General features: G+C 33.4%; 1 protein-coding gene across 7 annotated transcripts in view; it reads left to right on the top strand.

Moving 5' to 3' along the window:
• The window catches only part of SNTG1 (syntrophin gamma 1), an 867,628-nt gene extending 844,567 nt beyond the window's left edge, over window positions 1–23,061 (top strand). For 6 of the 7 annotated variants that reach the window (XM_023648630.2, XM_023648636.2, XM_070221558.1 and 3 more), the window contains one exon: window positions 21,367–23,061. In XM_023648630.2, coding sequence (XP_023504398.2) covers window positions 21,367–21,525 — 159 coding nt within the window. In that variant the 3' untranslated portion in view covers window positions 21,526–23,061. Of the gene's footprint in view, window positions 1–10,412; window positions 10,481–21,366 lie in introns of all 7 variants that reach the window. The other variant, XR_011421293.1, reaches the window with a different exon arrangement.
• Window positions 23,062–24,056: the final 995 nt, after the last annotated feature.

The following is a 24,056-nucleotide window of genomic DNA, read 5'->3' as shown; positions in this document are numbered from 1 at the left end:
ATGTTTCTTGAACTTATAGGAAGCAATTTAGGAATAGTGAGAAGAGCAATCTTAAAAATAATGGGAAGATATGACAATTGATGAGTTACCAGACTTCTTTAAAGTCACCATCTCCCCATAGAAAATGAGGAATCATAATACGTCTGTGGGTAACACCGAAAATAACAAATTAAATATGGAGACTGTTAAACAACAAATGGCACCTACCCATCTGAATGGTGGCCAGGTCTATAGAACTCTTTAGCCATTCTGATGTGTATCACCACTGCTGGCATCATGGAAACCGTGTAAGAATTAAAACTAGTATAATTGGTAACTACTTTATAACTTTTATAACTGCAACTTGTGAGCATTCCTCAAAAGTACCACCACAGGAGAACAGTAAGGAGAATGCCAGCATGTATCACGTGACTGGACTTATGGGACTCATGTATCATGAGGATGGCTTATGGTTGAAGTTGGTGTCGTCTGAATATTCAACATTTCCTCTGTTAGAACATCACTTTTTTAAAACCAGGGAATAGGCAATATGACACAGTGGAAAGAAAATTAGAATTGGGTTGCCTTGAATTAGTCTCTTCTTTACCATTGCCTAGCTATGTTACCTGGGCAATTTTATCACCAAATTACAACTGCTACCTTGCAGGGAAAATATAAGGAATAAATATCCCTGGTGCCTGGTACATAGAAGGCACTCAATAAGATGAATGAATGCATCTTTTATTGTGAAAATTTTCAAGCTATTTCAAATTATTTTACAATAAACACCCATATGCACACTATCTAAATTCTATCATTTACATTTTACTATATTTCTTTATCACATATCTATCTATCCATCCCTCTATCCATCCATCAATCTATCTTGCGTAGATATATGTTGAAGCGAAATGCAGACATCAGTATAACATTAAGCAATTTTCATAATGTATTTTTGGAATGTTGTTTTTGTCCCTCCACTGATTCCAAATTCCTTACCCATTATTTTATTGGACAGTGCTTTGCATTTATAGTTGTTTATGATAGTTGACAATTGTACACTTTTAATTACATAATATAAATAACAGTCTAATTAAATTTTAACTTAAGTGGAAAATAATCTTAGTAAAACAACAAAAATACTCAGCAAGTGACAGCACTGTATATATATACATTTTTCTATACTTTTTGGTAAGGAAGATTAGTCCTAAGCTAACATCTGTTTCCAATCTTCCTCTTTTTTTTCCTTCTCAAAGTCCCAGTACATTGTTGAATATCCTAGTTGTACATCCTTTTAGTTCTTCTATGTGGGATGTCACCTCAGCATGGCTTGATGAGTGGTGTGTAGGTCCACTCCCAGGATCCAAACTGGTGAACCCCAGGCTGCCAAAGTTGAGCACACAAACTTAATTACTACACCAGCAGGCCGGCCCTGAGAGCATTATCTTTTAGTCCATAGATCTTGAAAAATATCATTTTCTTTTTTTTTTTGAGGAAGATTAGCCCTGAGCTAACAACTGCCAATCCTCCTCTTTTTGCTGAGGAAGACTGGCCCTGAGCTAACATCCATGCCCATCCTCCTCTACTTTATACATGGGATGCCTACCACATCATGGCTTTTGCCAAGCGGTGCCATATCCGCACCTGGGATCCAAACTGGCGAACCCCGGGCCGCCAAGAAGCGGAACGTGTGAACTTAACCGCTGCACCACCAGGCCGGCCCCCATTTTTGTTTTCAAGATTCCTTGGGTTCACCTACACAAGTCATTAAAACATGTGCAAATGAGGGCAGATATATATATATTTTTTCATATCTATATCACTTTACTTTCATTTTCATGTCTATTGTGTTGGCTACAAATTTAATTTCTATATTAAATTACAATGATCAGTGTGGACATTCTTCATTCATTCCTTATTTTAAGGGAAAACATTTAGTCTTTCACCATTAAATACGGTGTTAGCTTTAGAGCTTTAATAGAAGTTTTTTCTCAAGTTGAATGAATTCCCCTCTATTTCTATTTTTCTGAAAGGTTTTGTTATGAATGGCTATCAGGTGATGTCTTGCTTGTTAAACAGCAAAATGTAAAAACTCATTTTCAAATATTGAAGCAGTCTTGCATTCTTGGAATAAACCCTACTTAATAGTGATGTGTAATTCTTTACATATATTGCTGAATTATATTTGTTAAAAATTTTTTAAGTAGTTTTGCCTTTGTATCTATCAGAGATGTTAGTCTGTAGATTTTATTTATTTATTTTTTTCTTGGTACATTCTTAACTGGTTTTTGTATCAGGATGAAACTGGCTTTAGAAAATCAGTTGAGAATGTTCTCTCTTCTTCTATTTTCTGGAAGATATTGTACAGAATTCTTAATTCTTCTTTGAAGGTTTGGTAGAGTTCTCTAATGAAACCATCTGGGCCACTAGGTTTCATTTTTGGGATATTTTTAAATTGTGAATTCAGTTAACTGAATAGAAGCTATTCAAATTATTTACTTCTTATCAGATGAGTTCTGGTAATTTTTACTTTGCAAGGTATTGATCAGTTTTATCTAAGTTGTCAAATTTATGTGTGTAGAATTTTTTGTGGTGTTTCCATATTCGCACTTTGAAATCGGTAGATTCTGTAATGATATCCCATTTCATTTCTGATATTACTAATTAGTGCCTTCTCTCTATTTTTCTATGTTAGCCTTGCTAGTGATTTTTCAAAGAATCAGGATTATTTTCTCATTGATTTTCTCTATTGTGTTCTATAAGCAGTTTAATAAATTCTGCTCTTATTTTTATTATTTGCTTATTTTTGGTTGCTTTGGTTTTACATTGCTTGTCTTTTTCTAATTTCACAGGTGAAATTTTAGATTCTTGATTTGAAACTTTCTTGTCTCTATCATATGCATTTAGTGCTATAATTTCTTTCATAGTACTGTGTTTGCTACATCCCACAAATTTTGATATGCTGTATTTCTATTTTCGTTCAATTCTGCATGTTTTTAATTTCCCTTAGGGCTTCCTCTTTGACAGATGGATTTTTTTTTTAGAAATATGATGTTTAGTTTCCAAGTTTGGGGGATTTTCCTGTTATATTTCTAGAATTGATATATAATCTGATCCAGTTGCTCAGAGAACATGCTCTGTATGGTTTCACTTCTTTTTATTTTTAGTTTTTTTGATTAGGTCATATTTTCTTTATGGCCCAGGATATGATCTCATTTCAGCTTGGAAAGAGTAGAAGTCTAGGCTTCTTACTAGGCCCTTGTTGGTGGAAGTTGAGTGAGGCCACAGTTTTTCTGTAGCATTTGGCTAGAATAAAGTAATTAGTGTATACAAGTCTTCTGCCTTTCCAGACTGTCTATTTTCAGGTCACATGGCTAGAGATAGTAAAGTTCTCTCGAGTTTTGTGTTTTTTTGTCTGCACTCATTTGCATTTATGGGTTCCCAGCCTCTCTCTACTGTCTTTTTTTGCGATATATGATGCAAAAAAAAAAAAAAAAAAAAAACCTAGAGAACTCACCATGCTATTGTTCCTCATGTCCTGGTGTCTCCAGATCCTTAGCCTGCTGGCCTTCTTCTCTCCCTCTTTATGCTTGTTTTCTAGAATGATGTCCAAGGCTTTTTTATTATACTTAGGGGGAATAAAAGGGAAAAGTACTCCTCCTCCATCATCCCCAAAGTATAACTATATTATTTTTAAAGTATTATTAATGCCACTTCTAAAAGAAAAATAATTGATATAGTGAGTCTGATTTTTGATTTCTCATCTTCCATAACCCCAATGAAATAGTAACAGAAATATAACAAAAATCTGACAATTAAATGTTAATTATGGGCATGGTTCCTGTAAGTATAGCTGTACAGAATCTGGTGGGAAAGATTCTGCACAGGTAGGGACCTAGTTATATACATCTATTTTGTGAAATAAGTTCTCTGCAATATAATTTCTGGTTCTACTTTCTTTCTACTGCGTATCTGACTGAATAAAACAGTGGATTTCATAAGAGTAAAAAGTATGAGAGGTGATATCTTAGTGTAGTTTTGATTTGCATTTCCCTGATGATTAGCAATGAACATCTTTTCATGTGTCTATTGGCCATATTCATATCTTCTTTTGAGAAATGTCTGTTCATGTCCTCTGCCCATTTTTTGATCGGGTTGTTTGTGTTTTTGTTGTTAAGCTGTGTGAGTTCTTTGTATATTATGGAGATTAACCCTTTGTCGGATAAGTGGCTTGTAAATATTTTTTCCCAATTAGTGAGCTGTTTTTTTGTTTCAATCCTGTTTTCCCTTGCCTTAAAGAAGCTCTTTAGTCTGATGAAGTCCCATTTGTTTATTCTTTCTATTGTTTCCCTCAACTGAGGAGTTATAGTGCCCCATTTGCAGCAACGTGGATGGACCTCGAGGGTATTATGTTAAGCGAAATAAGCCAGTCAGGGAAAGACGAACTGTATATGACTCCACTCATAGGTGGAAGTTAATATATTGACAAGGAGATCTGATCGGTGGTTACCAGGGAAAACGGGGGATGGGGGGAGGGCACAAAGTGGGAAGTGGTGTACCCACAACATGACTAACAATAATGTACAACTGAAATCTCACAAGGTTGTAATCTATCATAACATTAATTAAAAAAATAAAAAAATAAAAGTCCTTTGCAGAATCAGAGTGGAGACAAAAAAAAAAAAAAGTATGAGAGGAATTTACATGGTTTAAATGAATTTAACTTAATTTAAGATTTAAACATTTTATTTTCAGCTTCAATTTTAAATCTAAAATAAATTTAAATTGCTGTTGGATTATGAATTGCAATAGATTCTATTTAAGGAGAGATTGTAAACCAAGAGCACTTCAGGTAGAGGCTACTGCCTGCATTACAAAAAGTTGTTTGCCTCCCCTTCTTTCACTCCATTAGTTATTATCCAACAGAACATTTTTAATCCTAGAAATATTAAATAGCATCAATTTATCAAAGGTAACCTTTGTATTTCTTCCTTTTATCCCTCTTGACCAGACTTTATATAGGTAAGCAAATAAGTAACTATGAGTGATGTCTAAAAATGTTAATATTAAGATTTTTTCCCCCCGAGGAAGATTAGCCCTGAGCTAACATCCACTACCAATCCTCCTCTTTTAGCTGCAGAAAATTGGCCTTGAGCTAATATCTGTGCCCATCTTTCTCTACTTTGTATGTGAGATGCCTGCCACAGCATGGCTTGTTAAGCAGTGCATATGCCCGTGCCTGGGATCCAAACCAGTGAACCCCAGGCTGCCAAAGCAGAGCATGTGAATTTAACTGCTGTGCCACAGGGCCAGTCCCTTAAGATAGTTTTTCATGGTATTTCAAGGTTTTACTAAGTAGTTCATGATGCCTATTATTTTGTACTTTGCTTATTGCTGATTTGGGGATAATAATTTAAAACAATTTCACTAGGCCTTGTATAGCTTAAGCACATCAATTGTCATTTAAATGTAAAGCTTTCACCAGACATATTATGAATGAAATATTTGAGTACTGAAGATCTAATTATCAAGTCTGGGTTTGTTTTAAAGGGATTTAAGACTATATTTTACATATATTTCTGTCAAAAATAAAACATCCTGTTTGTGTAGAAAAAATAATACTTAAAACTTTGTCTTTATGTATCCTCATTCCAAATCTATTGTTGGCAGAAGAATATACCCATTTATTAACAACTCATGTGACACGTTGTTGAATTATTTATGAAAGGTCATTGAGAGATTTCACTTATATGCCATCATTATGTTCTCCCATATATCAAAGAATTAAAGCAGAATGGAGAGGAATTTGCAATTCTTTGGAAAATTCTGGGATAGACTATATTTAATGAAGTGTTACATTTCAAAATCCTGTCTTGATATGATATATTTCTGAAGTTAAGACTGCTGCTAATAAAAACTATAACTTAGTGGAAACAAATTAGTAAAAAGTGGAGAAATGTTTTTCTCATCAAAATTAAAAGAAGAGGCAAGCCAACCACCAAACATATGCCTATGGACAACACACACAGCCACCTGTGTGCCCTCAGCTAGCCCCGTTCAACCCTTATCACTGCATGCCACAGGGCCCAGCCCCCACCTGCCCAGACACACTTGCTGCTGCACACAGAGGTATCATTGAGGACCCCAACAGACCTTGCAGCCACAGCAGACTCTTACATTTTTGCCACTGAGGGCCACATAGTTGTGGACATGGATCCCAGGATCTAGAGCTTACATGCTATTGCCCCCCTCCTCCAAATGCCACATGCTCTTGTACATGATGTCCTGTGAATTGCTAGACCTGGTGTAAAAGCCTACTCCCACACACTCCCCAGGTAATGCCCCCTGCACTCCCTCCCTCTTTCTCAGGTGAAGACCTTTCATTACTGAAACCAATCCATAAAGTCTGAATGAGTGACTGCTTCTTCAACTGCACAGAATCCAAAGCAAGCAAACAATGAACAACAGAAATGAGGGAAACACGACACTACCAAAGGAACAGAACAAACTTCCAGTGATCAACACCAAAGAAATGGGTATCAACAAATTCCTGACAAAGAATTTCAAATAACTGTTCTAAAGAAGCTCAATGAGCTACAAGAGAACACAGATAATTTAATGAAATCAGGAAAATAATATTGTAGTTATACCAGACAAAATAGACTTTAAGTAAAAAGCTGTCCGTAGAGACAAAGAAGAGGATTATATAAGATAAAAGAGTCAATTCAATAAGAAACTATAACAATTCTAAATATATATATGCACCCAACATCAGAGCACCTAATATATAAACAAATATTGGCAGATCTGAAGGAAGAAATTGAAAGCAATACAATAATTGTAGGAGACTTCAATACCCTAATTTCAGTGCAGAATAGAACATTCAGCCAGAAAATCAATAAGGAAATATCTGACTTGAATAACATTACAGATCGAATGGATCTAATTATGCAGGATATTCATCTAATAGCAGCAAAATACAGATTCTTCTCAAGTGCACAGAATATTCTCCAGAATAGATCATGTTAGGTCACAAAACAAGTCTTAAGAAAATTAAGAAATTTGAAATTATACCAAGTATCTTCTCAGACCACACTGGAATGAAACGAGAAATCAATGACAGAAGAAAAACAGAATAGTTTATAAATATGTGGAAATTAAGCAATAAGCATTTGAAAAACCATTGGGTAAAAGAGGAAATTAGAAGGGAATTTAAAAAATACCTTGAGACAAATGGAGGGACCAGCCTCATGCCCAAGTAGTTAAAGTTCTGTGTGCTCCACTTTGGTGGCCCACGTTTGCAGATTTGGATCTTATGTGTGGACCTCCTCCACTCATCAGCCGTGCTGTGGAGACATCCCACATCCAAGGTAGAGGAAGATTGGCATAGATGTTAGTTCCAGGCTAATCTTCCTCAAGCAGAAAAAGAGGAGGATTGGCAACAGATGTTAGCTCAGAGTGAATCTTCCTCATACACACACACAAAATACCTTGAGACAAGTGGAAATGAAAATACAACTTACCAAAACTTATAGGAGGCAGTAAAAGCAACACTGAGAGGAAGTTCCCACATTAAAAAAGAAGAAAGATCTCAATCGCACAATTTACAACTCAAAGAACTAGAAAAAGAAGATCAAACTAATCCAAAAGAGCAGAAGGAAGGAACTAATAAAAATTATAGCATAAATAAATGAAATCGAGAACAAATAAACAATAGAAAAAATCAATAAAACTAAGAGCTGTCATTTTGAAAAGAAAAAAATGAAAAACTCAGATTGAGATAAAAGAGTGAAGATTCAAATAAATAAAATTAGAAATGAAAGAGGAAACATTACAATGGACATAGAAATAAAAAGGATCATAAAGGACTACTATGAACAATTATACACCAACCAACTGGATAACCTAGAAGAAATGGATAAATTCCTAGAGACATAAAACCTATGAAGACTGAATCAAGAAGACATAAAAATTCTGAACAGACCAATAACAAACAAGCAGATTGCATCAGTAATCAAAAACCTCCTGACAAAGAAAGACCCAGGACCAGAAGGCTACATGGATGAATTCTAACAAACATTCAAAGAAGACTTAATGGCAATCTTTCTTAAACTCCTCTAAAAAATAGAAGAGGAAACATTCCTAAAATCATTTTATGAGGCCAGCATCACCCAGATTCCAAAGTTAGATGAAGACGACACAAGAAAAGAAAACTACAGGCCAATACCCCTGTTGAAAATTGATGCAAAAATTCTCAGTGAAATATTAGCAAATTGAATTCAACAGCATGTTAAAATGATACTGGGGCCAGCCCAGTGGCGCAGCGGTTAAGTTCCCACGTTCCGCTTTGGCAGCCCAGGGTTTGCTGGTTCGGATCTCGGTTGTGGATATGGCACCGCTTGTCAAGCCATGCTATGGCAGGCATCCCACAGATAAAGTAGAGGAAGATGGGCATGGATGTTAGCTCAGGGCCAGTCTTCCTCAGCAAAAAGAGGAGGATTGGTGGCAGATGTTAGCTCAGGGCTAATTTTCCTCAAACAAACAAAAAAAACTACAGATTAAAAAAACAGATCATATACCTCTATAATGTGGCATTTATGCCTGGGATGCAAAGAGGATTCAATGTAATGAAAATCAAGCATTGAGATACAACACATTAAGAGAATAAAAGGTTAAAAAGCACATATCATCTCAATAGAGGCAGAAAAGCATTTTACAAAATTCAGCATCCTTTCATGATAAAAACTCTGAACAAAATAGATACAGAAGGAACATACCTCAACGTAATAAGGCTACATTTGAAAAACCCACAGCTAACATCATAATCAATGTGGAAAAACTGAAAGTCTTTCTCCTAAAATCTGGAAAAATGCAAGGATACCCGCTCTTGTCATTACTATTCAACATGTGTTATACCCAGGGCAATTAGTCAAGAAAAGGAAATAAAAAACATCCAAATTTGAGGAAAAGAAGTAAAATTATTTCTGTTTTCAGATGATATGATCATATACATATAGAAAACCCTACAGACTCTACAAAAAGTTGGTAGAACTAGTAAACAATTTCAGAAAAGTTGCAGGATACAAAATCAGCATTAAAAATCAGTGGTGTCACTATACACTAACATTAACTATCTGAAAGGGAAATTAAGAAAACAGTCCCATTCACAATAGCAACAAAAAGAAAAAAAATTCTTACGAATTCACTTACAGAGGTGAATGATTTGTGCACTGAAGTGTATAAAACATTGATGAAGGAAATTTTAAAAGACACTAATAAATGGAAAGACACCCCATGTTAATGACAGAAGAATTAATATTGTTAAAATATCCCTACTACCCAAATCAATCTATAGATTCAATCCACTACTTATCAAAATCACGAGGTTTTTTATAGAAATAAAACAAAAATTCTGAATTCATACAGAATCACAAAAAGACCCAAAGTAGCCAAAGCAATCTTGAGCAGGAAGAATAAAGCTGGAGACATCACATTTCCTAAGTTCAAATTATATTACAAAGTAATCATAACAGTATGGTGCTGGTATAAAAACAAGCATTTAGACTATAGAACAGAACAGAGATTCCAGGAATAAACTCACACATTACTAGTCAACTGATCATTGACAGGAGTTCCCAAAACACAATGAAATGATAGGCTCTTCAACAGATGATGCTGGGAAAACTGGATATATGTATGCAAAAAGAATGAAACTGGACCTCTATCTCACACCATACATAAAAATCAACTGAAAATGAATTAAATAGTTAAATGTAAAACCTGAAACCATAAAACTTCTAGAAGAAAACATAGGGAAAAAGCTTCATGACATTGGTCTTGGCAATAATTTTTTGGGTATGACACCAAAGTTATAGACAACAAAAACAAAAATAGACAAGTGGGACTACCTCAAACTAAGAAGCTCCTCACAACAAAGAAAGTTATTGAAAAAAATGAAAAAGCAACCTATGGAATGGGGAAAATATTTTCATGCCAGATCCAATAATGAGTTAATATCCAAAATATATAGGGAACTCATTCAATTCAAATAACAAAAATACAAATAACTCAATTAAGAAATGGAAAAATACCTAATGAGAGACACTTCTGAAAAGAAGAAATTTAACTGTCTAACATCACTATCATTGGGAAAATGCAAATCAAAACCACAATGTCACCTCATATCTGTTAGGATAGATATTATTAAAAAAACAAGAGGTAACAACATTGGCAAGGATGTGGGGAAAAGAGAATCTTTGTACACTGCTGGTGGGATGTAAAATAGTACAGCTGTTATGGAAAACAGTATGGACATTCTTCAAAAAATTAAATAGATTTACCAAAATATCCAGCAATCCCGCTTCTGAATATATTTCCAAATGAAATCAAGTCAGTATCTTGATGAGATATCTGTACTCTCATGTTCATTGCAGCTTTATTCACAATAGCCGAGATATGGAAACAACCTAAATGTACGTCAGTGGATGAATGGATAAATGTGGTATGTATAAAAAATGGGATATTATTCAACCTTGAAAAAGAGGCACATCATGCCATTTGTGACAACATGGATGGAGCTGGAAGACATTGCTCTAAGTGAAATAAGGAAGACACAGAAAGAGAAATACTGCATGATCTCACTTATGTGTGGCATCTACAGTAGTCAACCTTGTAGAAGCAGAGAGAAGAATGTGGTTACCAGGGGCTGGGGAGAAGGGGAAATGAGATAATGCTGGTCAAAGGGTACAAAGTTTCAGTTATGCGAGATGAATAGAGATCTAATGCATACTGTGGTGACGATAGTTGACAATAATGTATTTTATACCTGAAATTTGCAAAGAGGATAGATCTTAAATAAAATCTCCCCCTACTCCTCACTATAGTAGCTATATAGAGGTGACGATATGTTAACTAGCTTGATTGCGATGCTCTTTTCACAATGTATACATTTGTCAAAACATCAAGCTGTACACCTTACATATATACAATTTTTACATGGCAAAGATATTACAATAAAATAAATAAAAGATAAGGTGAGCCAGCCCTTGAAATATGGGTCAGAAAAAGTGGTTCAATATGAAGGCTGTTACAATGCTTCTTTTCTTTTGAAAATGATTTAAAAAGTGGTAAAATGGTTTAGAGGAGGAACTTAAATCTGGCCATATGTGATAATAAGTAGATAAATTTTAATAAAACTTGCTTTATTTTAATATTAAAGATGTACATTCTCAGTTACAAGGCAAATGCATTATAACCAGAGCTTATTTAACAAGAAACATAGTTTGAGTGAACATGATTGCTTGAGTTGCTAAAGGTGTTAGAAGATGAAAAGTTCCAAATAATAATTAACCTTTGGGTTGTAGACAAAGTGTCAGAAATACTAAGGAAAGTCATGGGGATTTACACAGGAGTTGGGGGAACTTACTCTGTTTTTCAGTTTTTTGTTGTTATATATATATATATATATGTATCTTGTTTTCTTTAAATTAACTTGAAGGAATGACACAAGACATTATTAAACAAGATTACATTATATCAAGATCCTAGAAGTACTTAAGAGACTGAAAATAAACAGTCTAGTACAAATTGGCAATTAAATGAGTTGCTATTTTTATTTATCAAGCCCTGTAATGGAAGTCAAGAGATAGAGATAAATAATAAACCAATAACCCAAATCACAAAGAGTTATAAGCTGTTGTTCTTAGCAACCCATAATATAGATGAAGAGAGTAAAATGGAAGGATCCACAAACAATAGCTTGGAATCTGGTCTATGCCAATAAACATCGCAATGCAAATGAATTGATATTTATTTACCATATCATTTTTGCAAATCACTGTACCTTAAGGCATTTTAAAAAATCAAATGTGAATATGGGTTGAATTTTCACAATGGCAAAATAAGGTCTTCTGAAATTGTATTGTTGGAAAAGGAATGAGAAAACAGTCAAAATTATGAGAATTGACTTTTTCTAACTCTGGAAGTTAACCAAATGTTTTCAATAACTGTAGAACATTTATTAAAAACAAAACAAAGAAGTGAATTACGGTAAGAACAGAGAGCTTTGTGGAATTTTAATTTGCCCTATTCCTATCATCGTCTCCAGAGTTCCATTATCACCTTGAAAATGAGCAGCCTAGAAAACATTAGCTGTGAAAACTAGGAGTCCAGAAGCTGAAAATTACAAATAATTATAATTATTCAATCTGGAAACTCCTTGGAAAGCCCATTTGCAGTGCTTGTCATTACCTGACTCTACTCAGACCTTACTCATTGGGAAAAGCCCTACCCCAAGGTATTTATTGAAAACAGTTAGCAGCAATGTTTAAGATTATAGCTCTCTGAGTTACTGATACTGCTTATGGCAAACAAGAAGCTACAGAAAAACTTATAAAGATCTGAGAAATGAGATATCCATAATGGTCTTTGAAAAACTCCAATATATTCCTGTCAGCCTAGGAGGACACATGGAAGTCCAGGGCTGTGTGACCCTGAGGGAAAGATGCGATAATGTCTCAGCTACAGCTGCTCTTATGACCCTGTGAAAGAAGGAAGTAAAGGCTTAGAAAGAGTTGTAAACTGCCAGACCATTGAAGGAATATCAAAAAATACACACAAGTCCCCATGGAAAAGTTGGAAGCAATTGCTTCAAGTTATTTAAGAAAGTATGTCTCAAATCATTGGGTGACCACTAAGCTAAACAAGCAGAGACTCTACTGATCACATTGACAAGAGATATAGGCTTTACAGAAGTACGAATTTCTCCAGGAAGGTCACTAAGAAATAAGAGGGAGTTGTAGGGGAAAAACAACAAAATAACAAACTGTGACAATAGCAGACCCTAGGGGAGGGATGAGAATCTGATATCTAAAGTATATTATTTGAAACGTCCAATTTTAAAGAAAAATGGTGATACATTCAAAGAATCAGAAAATTTTGGTCTTTATATGAGAAAATAAGCTGTCAGTAGGAACTTTCCCTGAGGAAGTCCAGCTGTTGGACTTACTAGACAAAAACTTTTAATTGTCTGCTGCATGTATGTTCAAAGGACTCAAGCAAACCATGCCCAAAGAAGTAAAAGTATGACAAGTCTCATTAAATGGAGAATGTCAATGAGTACATAGAAATAATAAACAGAATCAAATGAAACCCTGTAGTTTAAAAGTGCAATAACTGGAATAAAAGATTCTATAGAGGAATTAAACAACAGATTTGAATTTGAGAAGAAAGAATGAGAGAACTTGACGAGTTGAATACATCTCAATCTCAACAGATCAGTTGAGATTATCCAGTCTAAGGAACAGTGAAACAATAAATGAATAAAATGAGCACATCATCAGAAACTTGTGACAGCATGGTGTGTACCATCATATGCGTAATGAGAATCTTAGGAGAGCAGAGAAAGGGCAGAAAGAATACTTAAAGAAATAAAATGACTGAAACTTCTCAAATTTGATGAAAAACATTAACGTACACATCCCAGGAGCTCAGTGAACTCTAAGGGAGATAAACACAAGAAAAAACAAACACCATGATTGAACTTCCAAAAGCTCAAAACAGAGAATCTTGAAAGTAGCAAGAGAAAAATGGCTAAAACCATACATGGGATCACTAATAAGGGAAACAGATGATTTCTCGTAAAAAACCATGGAGGTCAGATGGCATTGGAATGACATATTTCAGTGCTGAAATAAAGATTGTCAAACAAGAGTTCTTTATCCAGCTAAATTCTCCTTCAAAAATGAAGAAGAAAGGGCTGGCCCTGTGGCTGAGTGGTTAAAGTTCTGCACACTCTGCTTCAGTGGCCCAGGTTCAGTTGTTTGGGATCCTGGGCATGGGCCTACTCTATTCATCAGCCGTGCTGTGGAGGCATTCCAGATCCTGCATGCAAAGTAGAGGAAGACTGGCATGGATGTTAGCTCAGGGCTAATCTTCCTCAAGCAAAAAAAAAAAAAAAAAAAAAAGAAGAAGAAGAAATTAAGCCATTACTAAATTAGACAACAATAAAAGAATTTGCCACTAGAAATCTGCACTACAGGAAATACTAGTGTTCTTCAGAATAAAGTGAAAGGACAGTAACTTGAATCCACATTAAGAAATTGATTTCTTTAATTCTTTAACAGTTAAAGGTAAGTACATAATTAATATAATTGACAGTATAAATACATCTTTGTTTGTAATTCTTCTAACTGATTAAAAGACAAGTACATAAATAATTATGAAACTGTGTCACTGGTATTGTAATTTACAAAGATGTAATATGTATAGCAATAGCATAAAGGAAGGGAGAGGTAAGAGAGGTATATTGGAACAATTTCTTGAATACTATTGAAATTAAATTTGTTGATATGAACTACACATAAAAGAGGCAGTAATGGAAGAATAAAGAAATAAAAAAGACTAAGATATATAGTGAACAAATAGCAAACAATAGACATAAATTCTATTTTGTAAAATTACATGTAAAGTAAATAGATTAAATATTACAAAAGGCAGAGATTAGAAAATAAAGTTTAAAAAACATCCAACCATGTGATAGCCTCAAGAACAATACTTTAGATATTTTTATTAAACTTTATAGTCTTTCTTTGAATTTTTAAATTTGGACACTTACATTTACTGTACATAGTTTAAAAATATATGCGATAAAATATGAATTAAAATTGTAATATTTATTTTTAAAGTTTAAAGGACGGTAAAATGGCCTTTTTTATTGAAGTATAATTTTGATTTGCATTTCCTTGATGATTAGTTATGTTCAGCCTCTTTTCATGTACCTGTTGTCCATCTGTATGACTTCTTTTAAAAAATGTCTATTCAAATCTTCCACATACTTTTTAATTGGCTTGCTTGTTTTGTCACTATTGAGTTGTATGAGTTCTTTATATATTTTGGATATTAACCCTTTATTAGATTTTTGATTTGCAAATAGTTTCTTCCATTAGGTAGATTGCCTTTTCATTTTATCAATGATTTTATTTTTTGTCCAGAAGATTTTTAGTTTGATATAGACCCATTTGTTTATTTTTTATTTTGTTGCCTTTGCTTTTGGTGTCAGATCCAAAAATCATCACCAAGACTGATGTCAAGGAGCTTATTGCCTATGTATTCTTCTAGGGGTTTTATGGTTTCAGGTCTTACATTCAAGTCTTTAATCTATTTTGAGTTATTTTTTGTGTATGGTAAGGATAGTGTTCTGGTTTCATTCTTCTGGATGTGGTTGGCTAGTTTTCCCAACACTATTTATTGAAGAGACTGTCCATTCCTCACTGTATATTCTTGGCTGCTTTACTGTAAATTAATTGATCATATATTTGTAGGTTTATTTCTGGGCTCTGTGTTCTGCTCCATTTTTCTATGTGTCTGTTTTTATGCCAATACTGTACTGTTTTGATTTTTCAAGGTTTATATTAAAGTTTGATATCAGGGAGCATGATGCCTCCAGCTTTGTTCTTTCTCAAGATTTCTTTGTCTGTTTAGGGTCTTTTGTGATACCATTCAAATGTTAGGATTCTTCATTCTATTTCCGTAAACATGCCCTTGGAATTTTGATAGGAATTGCATTAAATCTGTAGGTTGCTTTGGGTAGTATGGACATTTTAACATTAATTCTTCCAATCCATGAGCATATAAAATCTTCCCCTTTATTTGTGTCTTCTTCAGTTTCTTTCATCAACAGCTTATAGTTTTCAGTGTACATGTCTTTCTCCTCCTTGGCTAAATTTATTCCTGAGTGTTTTATTCTAGTTGATACAATTGTAAATTGGATTGTTTTCTGTTAGTTCATCATTAATGCATAGAAACACAAGAGAATTTTGGATGTTGATTTTGTATCCTACAACTTTCCTGAATTCATGTATTAGTTCTAGCAATGTTTTTGTGGAGTCTTTATGGTTTCTCTATAGTCTCATGTCATCTGGCAATAGTTTTCTCTCTTCCTTTACCGTTGGATGCCTTTTATTTCTTTTTCTTGTCTAATTGCTCCGGCTAGGATTTCTAATACTATGTTGAATATAAGTGGTGAGAGTGGGCATCCTTGTTTTGTTCCTGGTCTTAGAGGAAAAGCCTCGAGCTCTTCAATATTGAGTATGATGTTAGCTGTGGGCTTGTCATATATGGCCTTTATTATGTTGTGTTATGATCCACTTAAACCTACTTTCTTGAGAGTTTTTAGCATAACGTTGAATTTTGTCAAATTATTTTTCCACATCTATTAAGATGATCATTTGATTTTTATTGTCTTCATTTTGTTAATGTGGTGTATTGTATTGTTTAATTTGTGAATGCTGAACAACCATCCTTGCATTTCTGGAATCAATTTCACTTGATCATGTTACATGATCCTTTTAATGTTTTGTTGAATTCAGTTTGATAATATTTTGTTGAGGATTTTTGCATCTATGTTTATTAGGGATATTGGGCTGTAATTTTCTTTTCTCGTGTTGGCCTTGTCTGGCTTTGGTATTAGAGTAATGAGTTTGGAAGTGTGCCCTCCTATTTTTGGAAGAGCTTGAGAAAGATTAATATTAATTCTTCTTTCAATGCTTGGTAGAATTCACCAATGGAGACACCTGGTCCTGAATTTTTATTTGTTGGGAGGTTTTTGATTAATCATTCAATCTCCTTACTAGGAAATGGTCATTCAGATTTTCTATTTCTTCATGATTCAACCTTGGAAAGTTATGTGTTTGTAGAAATTTATCCATTTCTTACAAGTTGTCCAATTTTTTGGCAAATAACTGTTTGTAGTAGTATCCTTGTATTTCTGTGATATCAGCTATCATGTCTTCTTTTTCATTTCTGAGTTTATTTTTTGAGTCCTCTCTCTTTTTTTGTTGGTGAGTCTAGTCAAAGGATTGTCAATTTTGTTTATCTTTTATAAAGAACCAGCTCTTAGTTTTATTGATCTTTCTATTGTCTTTTTATTCTCTATTTCATTTATTTCTTCCCTGATCTTTGTTATTTCCTTTCTTCTACTAACTTTAGGCTTTGTTCATTCTTCCTTTTCTAGTTCCTTGAAGTATAAAGCTAGGTTATTGGTTTGAGGTTTTTCTTTTTTCTCAGGGTAAATATATATCATTATGAACCTTCCTCTTAGAACTGTTTTTGCTGCATCCCCTGAGTTTTGGTGTGTTGTAGTTCCATTTTAATTTTTCTAAAGGTATTTTTAAATTTCTCTTTCAATTTATTTATTGATCCGTTGGTTGTTCAGTGGCATGTTGTTTAAATTCCACATATTTGTGAATTTTCAGTTTTCTTCTTGTAATTGATTTTTAGTTTCATACCACTGTGGTCAGAAAAATGCTTGATATGTTTCAATCTTAAACTTATTAAGATTTGTTTTGTGGCTGAATCTATGATTTATCCTGGAGAATGTTCCTTGTGCACTTGACAGGAGTGTTTATTCTGTTGCCTTTGTGTGGAATGTTCTGTATAAATCTGTTAAGTCCATGTGGTCTAATGTGTTATCTAATTTCTTAAACATTGTAAAGAACATTCTTCCATGCCCCCCCCCCCTTTTTTGAGGAAGATTAGCCCTGAGCTAACATCCACCACCAATCCTCCTCTTTTTGCTGAGGAAGATTGTCCCTGAGCTAACATCTGTGCCCATGTTCCTCTACTTTATATGTGAGATGCCTGCCATGGCATGGCTTGATATGTGGTGCATAGGTCTGTGCCTGGATCTGAACCAGCGAACCCTGGGCCACTGAAACAGAGTGCATGAACTTAACTGTTACATCACCACGCCAGCCAAAAGGAATTCTTGATTTCATCTGTTGAACCATTTCTTTGCTTGTTTAGGGGGAAAAAAATCAGGACTCCTCTAAAGGGTTGTTATCTGTACTCATTCTCTAACTCCTTTCCACCCAATTACTTATGAACTCATTTCTATGAATCTTTTGCTTCCACTTTTCCATAAAAACTTCTATTGTTAAGGATAAAACTGATCTTCAAGTTGCTAAATCCAATGGTTGATTTCCAGTTGTCATTTAACCAGAATCTGTTTTTCTCTATCACTTCCTCAGCACCTACTGTTCTCTTTTCTTTGCTGCTTCTTTCCTACATTTTTATATTTTAGCATCCCAGGGATAAGACTTTAATACTTTTGTCTACATACCTTCCACAGCTTGATCTATTCATTCAGACCACAGCTTTATCTGTCATCTACATGCTGACAGATCCTAAAATTTTATACCCAACCTGATTTTTCCCTTAAACCTACATTAATGTATACAGCTATCTATTTACCCCTTGTACATCTAATTTTCTCTCAAACTTAACATGTTTAAAACCAAAATTTTGATGCTTCATGCCAAACCTGCTTTTCCCACAATTCCTCCACTTTAGTAAGTGATAACTCTCTCCCTCCAGTTGCTCAACTAAAGATCTTTGAATCATTCTTGACTTAATTTTACTTTCAAATCTCACCCCTTTTTTTATTGAAAAATTTTTAAGCTCTCTCCTTTCTTTCAGTCTTATTCCCCAACAGCTCATTCTCAATAGTGTAGCCAGAATTATCATTTTAAGACTTATGTCAATCCTTGTCGCTTCTCTGCTCAAAGATCTCCAATGGTTTTCTATGTCACTCAGAGTAAAAGTCATAAAGCGTCCATACAACACTGTAAGTTCTAGCTTGTGTCATTTCTTTGACATCATTTCTTATTAATTACTCCTTAATCATTCCATTCCAGCCATAATAACATTATTTCCTTTTTCTCAGACTTTCCTAGAATGTCTCTACCTTAGGACCTTTGAAGTTACGCTTCTGCCTGGAATGTTTTTCCCACAAACATTGAAATGATTTGCTCCTTTGTGCCCTTCAGGTTTTGTCCACATAGCAATGTGTGTGTTCCCATCCCACAGTCCCTCCCACAGTCTTTGCTCTCTTCTCTCCTTTATTTTCTTGACTGCACTTATTGTAATATTCAGAAATATTATATTTAATTTATTTATGTTCTTTTACTTTGTCTCCTGCCATTAAGAGGTAAGTCCCACCAGAACTAATTTTTGTCTGTTGTTTGCTCACGACTCTATCTTTTCACTAAAAACAAAGCAACAACAAACAAAAAGACTAGATGCATAGTAAGCACTCAATAAATATTGATTAAAAAGTGATTAAATTTTGAAGAGAACTTACATTTAGAGAGATTCTGGGGATCAGCAGAGCTTTATTACAAGGAGATAGTAAATAAGTTGGTGGAAGTCATCTGTGGCTGCTCAATAGATAGATGGGCATGTAGGTCTAGGATTCACATCAGAAATGAGTAAGAGAATGGTACCAGCTTATGTAGAAGTGATAACCGAAGCCTATGAGTGGATATGATTTCCAAAGTTGGCCACTGAGGCAGAGGACAGATGAGCTGACATTGGAATCAAGGGCCAAACGTGAACACATCTCTGCCCACTGCTTTATCTTCTAATTACCTATTATTTCCTGTCTAACACTCATTTACCTGAAAGAAGGTGTAAAATTTTAAAGTCTTAATCTACATCAAATAATTGACATAAATGACAATATGTAAATAATTTAAAATATTAATATTTCCCAAAATTACTGTATATTTAGATATTTGTTTTTGATAACCAAGATATAATCTCCAATTTAAAAAAGATGAGATGGAATTGTTTTTGACAAAGAGTTATTTGTTATATTTTTGCCCAGTAGCAATGTTCAGCAATACTCTCCTTTTTACCAAGAGTGTGTTGCATGGATTTTGTTGTTTTTTTACTTTTTAATAGTACACAGGCACATCTCATGTTTTCTAAAACTTTCCCACTCTTTTCATATCTGGTGGACTTAATATGGGTTGACACAGTAAGTACTCAAAATCTGCAAGTGAAATAAGCTGCTTGCACAAAGAATGAAGAGGTGAACAGAGGATTTGAGGGTTTAATTAAGGAAAGAGTAAACCTGCTAGCTGATCAGTAATATATCATAGCGCCAATGAAGTGTATTGTTAACAATAAATCTTCTAAGATAACTATGATGAAGTAACTAAAATCACTTTTAGATGGAAATATTTCAGGAAATTAGAATAGTTAAATCAAATCTTTGCTCTTCTCTGGAATAAATGAAGATCTGCCATAGGGAACTGATGATGAAATACTGAAAAGTTGAAAAGAATTATGGAGACAGTATAGCAATTTTATCTACGTTGACATAACTGTGAATCTATATTGTATTGTATTGTGCGCCTATTGCATGAGCTGAGAAAATACTTCCAAAGTGAATTATTTTATTTAAGTAGATCCCTGGCACATAACAGATGTTAGAATATTTTCTATTGGTTGAATTTGTTGAATGGATATTTTGTAATATTTTCCATTGGCACATATAGTATACATTGCAAACAGTCAGTAATGTGCATATCAATGGTAATTCTGTATCCTTTATTACAAATACGTAATGAAATGGAAACAACTTTGTCAGAAATTTTGTATGATTTATTACCCTCTAGTTATCCTATTTGTGATAAGTTTACATATAGACTTTGTTAAGCACATAAGTGTATGTCTTCTCTCAATTCTCTTGGAATTAAAATATTTTAATTGGACTATTGATGGTTTTTCGTAAAAATATTTCTGACAGCTTTTAAAACTCTATCCTTCATATTACCTCATGATTTTACAGTTAGTCTGACATCATTTGTGGTTTGAAAGAACTTTCCTGTTTTCATTGTAATAAATATCATTTGGCTGCCACTGGTAGGTGGGCTACAAATTTCCTTCAGTATCCAAGCGGGATACATATTTCTAAAAATCCAATTGATGGGTTCAAGTTGATTTTTTAAACAACTAATTACAACAATTAAAATAAATTAAATTTAAAATTAATGCATGGATTATTTTTTGGACTGGAACTGTTTGGCTCCTAGTGTCATAAACATTCATATCCTCTTGCTTTCAGTATTTCATATTCAATTTCCTGTGACAGATAATAACTTATCTTAGAAAACAGTGAAGAATATTTTTAAAATTATTCTAATCCAAATTTATCATTTGAAGTGTGCATAAGGAAATAAAAATACTTTTTAAGCTACTCTCATGTTTCTCTTTACTTGCACTTTATTAAGAATAAAATTTTAATCTGGCCAAATGTATTTCTATACAGTATTCATTAATATTGAAATGACTTTAACAGATAATAAAAATGCTTAGTCATTCTAGCCCTTAGACCACCATGTTTTGAAGTAAATCTGAAATACATATGAAATTTACATATTCAGTAAAAACATCTACAGTTTCCACACATTAGATATAATTGATTCTAGCTAAGTTTATTGCACTTGAAAAAAAAGTCTAGCTATTATCTAGTTATTTAGTTATTATCAATTTTTAAAGGAATTTATTTTTATATCATGTGATTCATTTCTCTTTCCTTTTTAGGAGCTGGAATTTTCAAATCTATTTGCTGTTCTTCACTGCATTCATTCATTCTTTGCTGCCAAGGTAGCTTGTTTGGACCCTCTCTTTTTAGGCAGTCAAGCTACTGCTTCTGCTACTGCCAGCTCTACTACTACAAGCAAAGCAAAGTATATGACTTGACATACTTAGTTTTGCATTGCCACTTACCATGACTATGTAAGCAGAATAAATCTATTAATCATTTTAGACACTGAAAGAAACCATGATGTCACCAAGTCAACAGTGAAGTCAAATTGAAATTTCAGCAGAAAAAAAGAGTCATTAGGGATCTCCAAAACATGTATTTTTTGGAAGGCATCTGTGAATAATCCTAAATGAACAAAACAACCTCTTCTCACTCAGTTGATTTGTACCAGTATACTGCTTTTATCAAAAATGGAAAGAAAAGAATGATGTAAAGTATGTAAATAATATAAAAAATCTTAAGCTACCTATAAATAAAAATAGCAATTAAATGGTTATTTCTGTATTTTAGATTATTTTGTATGACAAATACATATTGGGCCAGATCATGAACTAATGCCCTATCATTGTATTATGAGTAAATAAAGGGGACAAAAAAAATATGGCAGCAAGGAGACTAGGATGAAAAAAATCTCATCAAAGAAGAAAGCAGTTTAATTTGCTGATGTAGATTTTTGTCTTGTATTCTCATTCCATCATTTGACACTGGCACTTCAATTTTGTTTACTTTATTGTAAAATATTCCTAAGAATTGCCAAAGGATAATTACATTGACCTATGAGACACAATGTGTGAAATGGGCTATTTCTCCCTTGGATCATGGATACTAAATGTTTTATTAGCTTCCAGTGTCAAACACATATGCCAAAATTTGTTAATTTAATTATGAATGATGGAAACATTTGTGAACCTCTTGTTCTTCCCTTCATTTAAGGAGATTTATATTTTACCTAATGGTATTTATTATGAAACTAAAGTTTCATAAATTTTAGGTGACCCCCAAAAACTTTTATAGAGAAAATTATATCAACAAATTTGGTGTGAGAAACAATTCTTTGTAATCCTAACCCTACTAGTTAATCGTGGACTGAAATGTCCCTAGAAAGCAGTCTCAAAGCTATTATTTATCGGTAAACGGCATTTGTCCATTTTGTAATATTTTTTGAGAAAATAAGGTGAGATCTGAAAATAAAATTTAAAATTTGTATCTTACCATGTCATAGAAAGTGATTACATAATGCCAAACTACATGGGTTATTTAGGTATCGTCTCTTAGGAAGATAAATGTGAAGAGGCTGGAAATTTGAAAGCACCTTGTGCACACGATTTAGATCCAGATATTGCACAACTATTTGTGTAACGTGGAAACGTTCTCTGTCCTTCACTGAAGCTGTCCTGAGGTCTGCTTTTAAACAATCAGATGCTTATTAAAAAAGAAAAGATTATTTTTTATTAACACACGTTTTCCCAACTGAATCAAACATTAGATATTTCTTGTGAAAATGATCCAGTATCTAATAAAGTGGTTTGATTTTCTTTTTTTAAAAAGAAAAAAAAGTCACTCAAGAAGGAAACAAAATTATTTGTGGAAACAACGCATGACCATTATAAGTTAAGAAATTAACATCAAACTATTTCCATAATTATTATAAATTATTAATTCACTTTACACCTGGTTAATTATTAAACACATTAATTTGAAAAGAAAGAGTGAAGACTCATAATTGTACTTGGTCAAGTGTTAAGTTGAATCTAGGACATCTTATTAAAAGAACTATGGCAAATTGGAAACAATACAGTTTTAATCTAATTTATTCTGACCACAAAACTAAATACATATCCAAAATTAAGACAACACTGTGGGATTTTTGCTATGCATTAGTTAAACACAATATTCTAAAATTAGAAGCCCACCAAAAGTAGGCGTGGGTAGGCCACTTTTGAACTTATGGAGAAAGAGTAGATTTAAGTATCTACTTTAAGATTCTTAGCAGTAGTAGCCAGTTCATTATAGAATCTCTGCTACTAACCAGAGTTGTATCTCGTGTACCCTGCATTGGGGTAACATCGATGTGTCCACAGTGCAATAATCTGGTCTACGGGCAACACTTTACATAAGTGTAATGTAATCATTAAAAAATTAGTCAGATTTTGTAAAAGCTCCATTTAAAAAATACAAAAGGCAATATAATTAAATATCCCTTTTGTTATATTGTAATCTTCTATGTGCTCATGTGTATGATAAAAGAAAAGGTGTACAATGAGATACATATGGGTATATATCTCTTTGTACAACACGCACACATATACACATATATATACATATGTATATATATAATAAATGCTAAAAAAATTATATTAGAAAAATATTTCAAATACATATACTTAATACTTTAAATTTACATTGTAAATTGTAATTGAATCAAAATTTATGATAATATCATTATTGTGTTTATTTTTGATACTATTGATAAAAAAACAACAGGCCTAACTTGCTACTTAACATGATTAGTGGAGCAGTCACCTATTAGAAAAATATTATTCTCATTTTCATCAGTTAGCCATCAGTATTTAACATTTTCTTTTACAGTGCAATGCTTAGCCATTACCACTTGTTATAACTTGGACTACTTGAATGAGAAAGTTTAGAAATGAACAAAAATACTCAGATAAATCTCTATTTCTCA

This window comes from Equus caballus, chromosome 9 (assembly GCF_041296265.1).
Source record: "Equus caballus isolate H_3958 breed thoroughbred chromosome 9, TB-T2T, whole genome shotgun sequence".
NCBI classification, from domain to species: domain Eukaryota; kingdom Metazoa; phylum Chordata; class Mammalia; order Perissodactyla; family Equidae; genus Equus; species Equus caballus.
Note: the sequence above shows the minus strand (reverse complement) of the source record. Positions and strands in the feature narration are given on the sequence as shown.